Source organism: Rhinopithecus bieti, unplaced genomic scaffold (genome assembly GCF_001698545.2).
Source record: "Rhinopithecus bieti isolate Rb0 unplaced genomic scaffold, ASM169854v2 scaffold_32422, whole genome shotgun sequence".
NCBI classification, from domain to species: Eukaryota; Metazoa; Chordata; class Mammalia; order Primates; family Cercopithecidae; genus Rhinopithecus; species Rhinopithecus bieti.
In genome coordinates, this window is record NW_016814631.1 from 2,575,603 (window position 1) to 2,587,465 (window position 11,863).

Below are 11,863 nucleotides of genomic sequence, written 5' to 3' on the forward strand. Positions count from 1 at the left end.
CTCTCTCTCTCTCTCTCTCTCTCTCTCTCTCTCTCTCTCTCTCTCTCTCTCTCTCTCCCTCTCTCCCTCTCTCCCTCGCCCTTTTTTGTTTCCTTTTCCTTTAAACCAGTAGCTTAACTCTTCTTCAAACAATTTGGGGGGGTGGGGGGAGGGTCCCACAGGGGGAAATGTGTCCCCAAATCACATTTTTTAGAATATGCAGCCATAGTACCCTCCTTATGGAGAAACTGGAACTATTTTATATAACTTAATACCACCAGCTTCATTTCAGGGCAAGAAGGGGAGGGGACATTAATCAGTTTCAGAACCTTGCAACAAATTACACTTAAAGAACAGTTAGGAACTTGTTAATCTTCTGTCACCTACCTTGATGTGGTGCTGGGGATCTGGATTAGTCATTTAACACCTGCAGGCAAGACCAGAGCACGTGAATACAGGGAAGTCATTAGAGCCAACCTGCTATGATGTCTGAGTTTCTAGTCAGACCCAGCCGCTGGCTCGAGTTAGAATGGACATGTGAGTGAGTGATTCAGATTTGTCAGGTAACCAAGTACATGCCCGACTAACTTTTTGTATTTTTTGTAGAGTCAGGGTTTCACAGTGTTTCCTAGGGTGGTCTTGAACTCCTGGGCTCAAGTGAACCTCCTGCCTTAGCCTCCTGCAAAGCTTGGGGATTACAAGTGTGAGCCACTGTGCCCAGCTGTTTTCTAGTTTAGATTGGAATACATAAACTCCATTGTGATGTTACTTTTTTCCAATTCTGTGATATAATGCCCATGTATAAATTATAGAGCCTAAAGTTGAACCCATAATAACCTGAAGTACCAGTTTTTGACTTTTTTTGCTAACAGATCAAAATAATAATTACTGTCATAATTACTCTTTCTGTTTTTACTACTACAAAGAAATACAATCAAGCTGAAACATGTGTCTCTCTTCCTCAGCACTGTGCTTGGGCAATGCAGTAATAAGGAGTGGGTTCACTTGCTGTATTAGTCTGTTCTCATACTGCCATACAGAAATACGTGAGACTGGGTAATTTACAAAGAAAAGAAGTCTAATTGGCTCATGGTTCTGCAGTCTGTACAGGAAGCATAGAGGCTTCTGCTCCATTTCTGGGGAAGCCTCAGGGAGCTTTCAATCATCGTAGAAGGCAAAGGGGGTACAGCAGTAAACACTGCGGAAGCAGGAGGAAGTGAGGGGTGTGTGGGGTGGGGCTGCACACATTTTTAACAACCCGATCTCGCAAGAACTCACTCATTATCACTAGAGCAGCACCAGGAAATGGTCCTGAACCATACATGAAAGATCACTCCCATGGTCCACTTACCTCCCACCAGGCCATACCTCTGACATTGGGGATTATAGTTGACATGAGATTTGGGTAGGGGCACAGATCCAAACCGTATCACTAGCTCTCCTCCACAGTGCCTGTCTCTGTGTAGTAAAGTAATTTTCCCTTAATATTTGGAAGATTGATCTGGGTCTTCCAGCTTAGTCTGGAACAGTCAGACAAATAAGTATAAGACAATCAAAATCAAAACACTATAAAACATATAATCGTATTAAGGTGAATGGTACTGACTATACGTCTTACAGAAATATAGACAAAGTCAGGCTGACCTAGAATAATACTAGATAAAGGTTTAACACCCTAACTACCTTCAGTAAAGAATTATTAGGAGACTCCAGTGACATAAAGCACTTTGAAAAGTATGAGAGACTATATAAATATGTGATGAATATTACACTTTGATTTACATAGGAAGGGTCTGGGATAGATTATCAGAAGAGTTCCTGGGTCAAATGACACAGGTGAGAATAAGCATTTCATGGGTACTGATGAGGAAACTCAGACGGTGTGAGTTGGGACTGGGGTGCTGCATGATGACTGGGGAAGACCTTGGGATACTTCACAAAAATTCATGTGGCATCTGTATGAATAATTGATGGGAGCATAGAAAAACATCAGAATTAATGGAATTGCTGTTTTCAATGTTTACACACAAAAATTATAACAAATTAGATAGGGTCAAGGGCAGTGGCTCATGCCTGTAATCCCAGCACTTTAGGAGGCCGAGATGGGAGGATCACTTGAGCCCAGGAGTTCAAGACTGGCCTGGGCAACATAGTGAGATCCCTTCTCTACAAAAAATTAAAAATTAGCTGGGCATGGTGACGTGCATCTGTAGTCCCAGCTACTCGGGAGGCTGAGGCAGAAGGATCACTTGAGCCCAGGAGTTCGAGGCTATGATTATGCCATTGCACTCCAACCTGGGCAACACTGCAAAACCCTGTCCCCCACCTCACGCCCACCCCCCCCAAAAAAAACCCACAAACCCAAATTAGGTTTCATGCAAAAACTCAGTGATACCTTAGCCAGTAAATCCTCTGAGAAGGGAATGCGGCTCTTCCTTAAGTCTGCTCTGTAGTGTTTGGTTGTGTGGGTTTTTTTAACTTCATAAATCATGGGAAGCTGTGCTGGCAATAGGAGATAACTCAGCAGTAGACAGATTGCTCTTCACTGCTTTCTTTTAAGAAGCAGGTTATAAAACTGTTGGGAGCCTGGTAGAGTAGTTAATAGATCATTGTAAGCAATTTGAAGTAATTTTTTTTTTTTTTTTTTTTGTCTGATACAGCCTTGCATTTTGAAGACAAGCGAGCTAGAGAGAAAAGAGTTTAGTGAGTAAGAAATCAGCGCCGCCTCTGATTTTGTGCCACCTCTGGCACAAGTTCCAGGGCCTCTGGGTCCCCCACCCTGGAATGTGTGCCACACTCTGCCTCACTGTGTGGCCAGTCACCTGCATCTGTGGCAGAGTCCTTGCAATGAAACCCACATTGGAATGTGACTGTTCAGAATGATACACGTTCTTGTCAGTGTACAGTTGGCATTATAATATGTTTTTCACAAAAATAGTTCTATAATTTACCCTGTTTTTTACATCCTAAAATACTTTGTCTCCTGCTAGTTCACTTTGGTGGTAAGCCTTGGTATTCCAGAGCACACTGCTGGAGTATCTCTTCATTGATGGGTCTATTACTATGTAGACATCACCATAAGGCACACATTAATACAAGGCAATGTTTGTAGTAGGCTGTGGTCCCTCCCAAACCATGAGATAGCTGCATTGAAGTGTCATGAGCAGAAACAAATCTCTGGCTTGGGCAGATAACTGTCACTTGAAAGGTGATTAAGAACCTTCTGCCAATGGCTCTCTTTTCATCTCTAGACACTGTCCACAAAAGCTCTTACATTACAGTCTTGTTGGTCATGACTTATAATAGGCCTGCCATGCCGATGATACAGTGCTAAGCTAACCAGACAATTAAAAGATCTTTTTGATAAACGTAAAATATTTTTAAAGGAATTGGGAAATGTAACATCATGTGAATAAAAATTTGTTTTGTGATCTTGGATTGGGTTTTAGATGAAATTCATGATGTCAGTTCTAAAACTTGAATCTAACTTTGTTTCAGACCACTAAGGCTTTTCTTCCTACGATGCTGGAGATTAATCATGGTCATATTGTGACAGTTGCAAGTTCCTTGGGATTGTTCAGTACTGCCGGAGTTGAGGTTTGTCAGATATATAGCATTTCTTTCATTCAATCTGTTTATCCTGTGATAAGTACATCAGAACCTCCAGGAGAGCACCTGCTGCCCCTCCATTCATGAAAGCTGCACAAAGGCACTCTGCATGTATGCTGCGTGTAGGATGTTCCACAGGAACCCAGGGCCAGCCACCGGAAGGGAATTCTAAGTCAGGTGTGGTGGCGCACACCTGTAGTCCTAGCTACTTGGGATGCTGAGGTGGGAGAATCGCTTGAGCCCAGGTGTTCAAGACTGCAGTGAGCTATGATGGCACCACTGTACTTCAGCCTGGGAGACAGAGCAAGACCCTGTCTCTAAAACAAAATGAAAAAAGGGAATGGACTTCTGCCTCTTCTGCCATAAAATCTCTTACACTAGTTTAACAAAGCAGCAGCAACAAGAAAAGTATATGGGCCAGCCCTCAGTGTGCCCATTTTTATTAGCAGCTTCGCTTGACGATGGCAGGAGGCACAGGGCCAAGAATAGAACCATGGAAGGCTGCGGGGAACAGAAGAATGAGGCCAGAGGTTCACATTCGGTTGTGGTCACCTTGCCAAAACTGAGCTATCTTGTATTAATTAGCCCATCAGATGAGGTGGTCAGGTATCCTGCATTGTAAGTTTGTAGAATTGTAGAACTGGATTTCATCAAACCCTGTTCTTCACGATATTCAGATGATAAAGCATGAATATGTATATTGTTCTATCCTGTTTGTCCTCTGCATGCTTGTAAAACTGAAAACATCACTCCATGCAAATATGCAAAAGGACACATTATTTAAATAGCACCCATATCAAGGGATTCCATTTCTAAAGTTGGGCCATGGACAATAACTTTTTTCCTATATTGTGTGCCCTTAGGTTAAGTTCTAGTTTAAGATTACAAGGCATGGTTATCATTTTCATTTTAACTTCACCATACAAAGAAAGTCAAATCGTAACAATTTATAGGCTTAGCTAGATTTGCCTTTATTCTTCTTGCATTAATTTAAACAAACTGGTTTTTCTTCCTCCTTTACTGAACAAGAGACCATTTGTAAATTTTCCAGACACTTCAAAGTGAACCTCTCTCCATTTAACTTTAGCTTTGTTAGCTTGTTAGCTTTCATAGAATCCTTTATGGTAACTTCCCCAAAGTAATATGATACTTAGTTGATGTGACAAAAAGCATTCATCTGTTTCTGCTGTTGCTTTGAAAATATTATTTCTGCACTGAACCACATCAGGTATCTGTCTTTGTTTTGTTTTTTTTTTTCTTTTTTTTTTTTTTTGAGATGGAGTCTCACTCTTATTGCGCAGGCTGGAGTACAGTGGCATGATCTCGGCTAATTACAACCTCCACCTCCCAGGTTCAAGCAATTCTCCTGCCTCAGCCTCCTGAGTAGCTGGGACTACAGGCACATGGCCACCATGCCCAGCTAATTTTTGTATTTTTAGTAGAGGCGGGGTTTCACCATTTTGGCCAGGCTGGTCTCGAACTCCTGACCTCAAATGATCCAGCCACCTTGGCCTCCCAAAGTGCTGGGATTACAGGCGTGAGCCACCGCACCCAGTCAGGTATCTGTTTTTTAAAATGATTTCCTTTTCTTTGTGTAGTCACCTGTAACCCTATGTATTAGACATCCAACCATAGTAATAGGACCAGGGAGGCTTCAGTTTGGTTGGGGATGGGGCATATGCTTAGTATTTCTGCTTTCTCCCCTCTTTAACTCAGGATTACTGTGCCAGTAAATTTGGAGTTGTGGGTTTTCATGAATCCCTGAGCCATGAACTAAAGGCTGCTGAAAAGGATGGAATTAAAACAACTTTGGTTTGCCCTTATCTTGTAGACACTGGCATGTTCCGAGGCTGCCGAATCAGGTCAGTGAGAACCCATATTATTACTGATAAAAAGAATAATATTGGGAGAATATGTGGAATTGGACTTTCAAACATAGCCTTGTATTTTAACTATCATTTGACAATCTGTGGCTTTCATTGGTCAAGATTCAGTTTGTAAAATTGGTGTATAAGATTGGCAAGGGAGAGACTGGTGCCACACTGATACTAATTTGCAGAAATTAATCCAGAATCATCAGATAGGAAATGGCTTCTCTGTAAAGAGAAAACATAGATATCCAGTCTTTTCCTTAGAAGCTCATCTTTTGGAGTTACTTTGTTTCTTTAATACTGGTATTGGTAAATAGGGATTCCAGAAGAAAATTCCTTCATGTGACTTGGGTCTGGATGTGAAACAATGTCACTGTCACAGAGATTAACGTGCCTTTCTTCTGAAAAGACCATTGAATATTACACTCCAGATTTGGAAACGTCCTTTTTGCAGCAAGCGTATGTAACTAGATTCACTCTGGCAGAATGAGAAGAACCATTTAGATGTACTGAAAAATGAAATAAAATACCCACACACATAGAAAGGAGGCATGTGGGAATATAAATGTCAAGTTACATCTGACTTGAGCTCAGCAGAATAAACAAAACCGTGAATCATTAAGAGGATGCTTGTGAAGACATGCTTACTTTGAAATCTTTGCTTGGGTGAATTTGAAAGGCAAAGGAAGATAACCAAACCAGTTCCCTGTTGGTTGGGGGCCATTCTTAACGTGTACTGAACTGAACAAGCAGCAAAATAGGTGGAAGGTGATTTGAATCACTCCAAAGTCAGGGTGACTCCAAGTCTGAACTGGAAAATGGACTCCAGCTCTGCCTCTTATCCCACACACGTGTGTGTTTGTGTGAACATGTGTGTGTGTGTGTTGGTGGTTTGTTATGTTTTGTTTTGTTTTCCTCTTATGTACTTGGGAAGCAGTTGCTGAGGGTCTTGCAGAGCTCTGTTTCCTCCAGTGTAGCATAGCAGCAGGTGCAGGGGTCCAAAACTATGGTGGCAAAACGAAGAATGAAAGGAATAAATTGCACACCATCATTCCAACATGTAACCTAGTGAATTAAACTGAAGGGAGGATGTCTATATGCCCTTCATTTCAGGGGCCCCTAGAGAATATACCTTAGCTTTCCCTCTTCCAGCATCCTGGAAAGTAGATACCTGGCCTTCCTTTCACTTTGAAAGCTTATGCCCTCATTTTGACTACACCTAATACTAAAAGCTTGGCATCTTGCTTGGGATTAGTGTTTGCTATGCCAAACACCCTCTCCTCTTTCTATTGAAAGCAAAACATAGGAAAATAATTTGAAATACATTTTAAGGCATCTTAAAAGCATGACTTTTCATCTTATGGAAAAGCAGACCAATTTTACTTTTTTTCCCCAACTTGTTTTCTAGACTGTGCCAATAAAATGTGTTCATAGTAGGAAAATTTGGAAAATACAGAAAAGCACTATGAAGAAAACAAAATGTACCCAAAATCCCATCACTCAGATAACGTCACTGTTAATGTTTTGATACGTATTTCCAGTCTTTTCTATTGTGTTAATTCTTCATTTTGTTTTTGAATAAATAACTTTCAGGAAAGAAATTGAGCCTTTTCTGCCACCTCTGAAGCCTGATTACTGTGTGAAGCAGGCCATGAAGGCCATCCTCACTGACCAGCCCATGATCTGCACCCCTCGCCTCATGTACATCGTGACCTTCATGAAGAGGTAACTGGGAGGGTTCCCTCACTGACCGGGTCTCTCCATGCCTGCCCAATGTCTTAGTTGAAACTTCAAGTTTGCTAACAGCTGTGACTTTCCTTTTTCAGTATCCTCCCATTTGAAGCAGTTGTGTGCATGTATCGGTTCCTAGGAGCGGACAAGTGTATGTACCCCTTTATTGCTCAAAGAAAACAAGCCACAAACAATAATGAAGCAAAAAATGGAATCTAAGAATCTTTTTGTATGGAATATTACTTCTATCAGAAGATGATCCAGATGTTTCAGTCCAATGCACATCAGCATCGCTGACATTTTATGGATTCTAAACTTGTGTTGTTTCTTTTTTTAATCAACTTTTTTAAAAAATAAAGTGTAAATTAACCGACTAGAGTACTTGGAAAATGTGATCAGTAAAAGTGAACTTAGGTTGTTGCCAACAGGGTCCTTTTAGGCAGAACCCAAAAACCAGTCAAATCTTTAGAGAAGCACTGTGTGACATCTTCAGGTTACCATTATTTTTTTAATGAGCAGGAAGTCTAGAAATGATAACTAGACTGTATATTTCATGTGTGTGAGTTTACTCATTCTTGTTATTAAACTCCAGCCAGTTGACATCTTTGCAATTTCAAGGACTGATAGTGCTATATTTTCTCATGTTTTCTAAGTTTCCGTTTTGCAAGGCCTAGGTGGCTTTTTCATGGTGTTTGTACATTTAGCTCTTTTGAAAAGGAATTTTGAAATCTGCATCAACTGAAGTAAATGATGTCTGAGTATTACAGTAAAGGTGACCAAGTCTCTTTCGTAAAGTCACAATGACTAAAGTATTAGCTGAAATTTTTTTTTTTTTTTTGAGACAGAGTCTCACTCTGTACCAGGCTGGAGTGCAGTAGCACAATCTCGGCTCACTGCAGTCTCTGCCTCGCGGGTTCAAGTGATTCTCCTGCCTCAGCCTCCCAAGTAGCTGGGACTACAGGCACGCGCCACCACGCCCAGCTAATTTTTATATTTTTAGTAGAGGTGGGGTTTCACCATGTTGGTCACAATTGTCTCCATCTCTTGACATCGTGATCCGCCCGCCTCATCCTCCCAAAGTGCTGGGATTACAGGCATGAGCCACTGCACCCAGCCTTGAATTTTTAATTTTATCTCTGAAATACTTCATTAAGTGTCTGGAGACCTAATTATCCTAAAAGATCATCCATTTTCTACCTATGAATTTTGCTGCATACAGAAAGTGCCCTTTCCTCAGGAAGTTGCTGTGTTTTGTTTCTTTGGATGGACTCTTACCTAGAATACATAGCAGCTCTGCAAAGAAACAGTTTTTAAAAATGGGAACTTCTACATTGAAAAGTCCCCATTTTTGTGCCAACTATGATGAGTGAGAGGGAGAAATCTTATTCTATGGCATATGTATGGAAAGGTGTAAAGATTCTTTTGAAAGTTTTATTCACGTTGTAGAACAGCAAATGACATTTTTACAGTATTTTTTTGTAAAGCAAACTATTTTGTGCCTTGAATTTGGTATATGTGTATTAGTGAAACATTGTAAAAGTGAACTTCTACCTCTGTATCTAAATGTGTACCATCCACTTGTAAATTACTATAAACTATTATGTGATTGCTTTTTTTTTTTTTAGAATGTCTTCTTTAAATAGTGGCCAATGTTTAAGGCTATTAAAATAAGCCAACTTTTACTAATTGGGGAGTTTTATAAATGACTGATTAAATTTAAAGAATTAACTTACATGCAACTGTGTGATTATTAGTTATCAGCAGTGTTGTAAGGAAAATTATTGTGTTCTTTTTTAATGATCATTATCCCACTTTAGGTAAAGAAAAATGTTGGAATGGAATAGTGTTGGGAAACAGACATTAACAACCTAGGGTGCCTGCACTCAAATAGCCAATGTTACTGTCCCTAGATTAGATACTTGATTAAGGGCTTGTTCGTACCAAAAGTGGGGAAACAATCCATGACCTGTGTTTTAGTTTGGCTGCACCACAGATCAAATCTGCACTGTGTCTACATAGGAAAGGTCCTGCTGTGTGCTAATGTTCCCAGTGCAGGACTTGAGGAAGAGCTCTGTTATATGTTTCCATTTCTCTTTATAAAAGATAACCAAATCTTGTGGCCTTTATAACAATGGAGGCACTGGCTGCCTCTTAATTTTCAATCATGGACCTAAATAAGTACTCTAGTAGTCTCAGCAGTGCCAGGTGGGGACAGATATACTCAGAGGTTATCCAGGTCTGCCTCCCAGCGAGCCTGGAGTACAACAGACCCTCCTAGAGAAATCTGTTGTAATTTAACAACCCACTTATCCACCTTAAAACTGAGGAAAGTCTTCTTTACATCTAATTTTATTCTTGTGTGTTTTAACTTAAACCTTTGTCTATTTTTGTTTATTATTGCCCTTATAAAGGTGTCTATCTCCAAGTTCAATAAACCTAATTCATTTAACTTTTTTGTAGAAGTCTTACATTCCCATGTCCCAGCCCAGTTCAGTCACTTCTGTGGCACTTCCTTGAATGTTGTCCAAATTCTCCCTCCCATCTTTAGCTGTGGAGTTTGGAAAGGGATACAGTTAATGCAGGTTTAGAACTATGGAATTCCTGCAAGTTGCATTTCTTCATCCCAATATCATGTTCTTACTAATGCTATGTTGCTGATTGTGTGTGTGTGATTATTTCTAAACATGAAATCTCTTCTAGACAAGTCTGCCTGATTGTGTTGATCACTTATGTAATTGCCAAGGTTGCTTTTCTGGCTGGTTATTTATCTACACCTACCCCCACCCCTTAACATGAATGCTGACTCTGAATATATTCTCTTTTTTGTCATCTGGCCCATTCATGTGGGGGTTCAGGGCCACTGGACTCAAGGCTGATCCCCTAAGGAGCACCACCCCCAGCTCATACTGGCACTCTCCCTTTCTCTAACCTTTCAACCAATTTAATGATAATTACATTGAGTGGGACCCAGGACTCCAAAGTTTTGAAGCCAGCAAAGATAAATTCCAACTATTGTTTCCCCCTTGATCTACCAGGTCTGCTGCTCTGTCACAAAAGATTAGCCTGACAGGATTGAGCTACGTAAAGCCAGGCTGGGCTTGTATGTGTGTGGGTGGGTGGGGGGGTGGGTGTGGTGCATGTATGTGTTTGGTATCCTGTTTCCTTAGAAGGCTATAGCTTTCAAATTTTCTCAAAATGTTTTCCAACTGGCAGAAACAATTCTAAATTGACGTTGACCTGAATCTTGGAAATCTGCTTTTGCCTCCAACAAAGTATAAAATCAGTAGGGGTTGGGGGAACAGGGTCATTCTTTCTATGCCAAATGTATTGCCTGTGCCTGAATCAGAAGAGTAGGGAAAGCAAGGATGTAATGGTTCCGAAGTGGTGAGATGTGGGCCCTGGGTTTGCATAGTCAGCATTTGCACACCAGGCATCTGCTAGGCCGAAGCGCCCATCCCAGGGACTCAAGGAGCCTGCAGGTAACTCACAAGTATACATGTATGTATCTGTGTGCACATGCCACAAATGAAGCCCCAGAGTATGATGACATCTCATCTCAGTACAGAGGGAAAGGTGGCCTGGAAGGTTGGTGATGCAGTAGATGAATTTGGGAATGGGAGTTTGGGGATTCCAGGGAACAGATTCTCCGGAAAGGCCTAAAGATAAAAAAAGTTAGATTATACTCACGACTGAAGCATAGAACATGGGAAGAGAATGACATGCATTCCCTAAGGAGATCCTATCTTGAGAATGGCCTTCCTTCCAGGCTGAGGAATGGACCCTTCATTTGATACGGAAGAGAGAAGCCCTAGAAAGTTTTTTTTAGCAGGAAAGTAACAGGAGCAGAGCTGTGAGTTAATAGGATCAATGAAGCCGCTGTGAAGAATTTCAAGGCACAAGAAGCAGGGAGCAGTGAGGAGGGCAGCTATTGCAGTAGTCCACGGGGAGGTGGTAGGAATGGGCCCACAAGAGAGGGGGACAGGGAATGGAGGGAGAAACCCAGGCTGAGCAACTCTTCCCACAGGAGGTTGAACTTGCAAGCCCAGGTGACTGAAGATAGCTTATCACTCGAGATGAGCCAAGTGGTTTTAAATGGGAAGAACAGAATTCACCAACAGTGAATCTGATTTAGAAATGTTGCATTTGAGATGCTGGTTGACAATAGCTGGTGGACAGGCAGATATTAACTCTGGTCCTCAGGAAACAGGTTGGTACTGGGATCCAGAAGTCATCTACATAGAAGCTGTGAAGTGAACAAACCTGGGAGGGGGAAAGCACAGAATGAGTGGAGATACAAGGACCCAGCTTGGGGAGTGTCGGGGAGCAGCAGCAGAAGGTGTAAAAGGTGACGGAGTAAAGTTAAGAAGGGAACTTCCTCCTCCCAAGGAGAAACCAAACTAGAAACAATTATCTTCTCTGCTTGGACCTAATCCCCAGGCTGAGTCACACTTGAGAAACCTCAGTCTGGCCCAAGAAAAAGAGTCTGTGTGGCCAGCCCCGGGGCAGAGGTCCAAAAGGTGAAGGGCAGTGTTAACAGATAGCACATGGAGGCTTCGACCGTGCACTCAGGTTTCTAGTAACTGCATCCATTGTTAAAAGAACCAAAGGAAAATTTCTTCCTAAGTGAACCCTGGAAACTGTTGTTCTTTGGCGATTTTCTTTGCTTGGCCTCA

The 11,863-nt window shown here is 41.5% G+C and overlaps 1 protein-coding gene across 1 annotated transcript in view; it reads left to right on the plus strand.

Moving 5' to 3' along the window:
- The window catches only part of RDH10 (retinol dehydrogenase 10), a 29,627-nt gene extending 19,986 nt beyond the window's left edge, over positions 1-9,641 (plus strand). The window contains exons 3-6 of the mRNA XM_017851613.1: positions 3,478-3,576; positions 5,305-5,450; positions 7,053-7,184; positions 7,286-9,641. Coding sequence (XP_017707102.1) covers positions 3,478-3,576; positions 5,305-5,450; positions 7,053-7,184; positions 7,286-7,409 — 501 coding nt within the window. The 3' untranslated portion in view covers positions 7,410-9,641. The remainder of the gene's footprint in view (positions 1-3,477; positions 3,577-5,304; positions 5,451-7,052; positions 7,185-7,285) is intronic.
- The last annotated feature ends 2,222 nt before the right edge of the window (positions 9,642-11,863 follow it).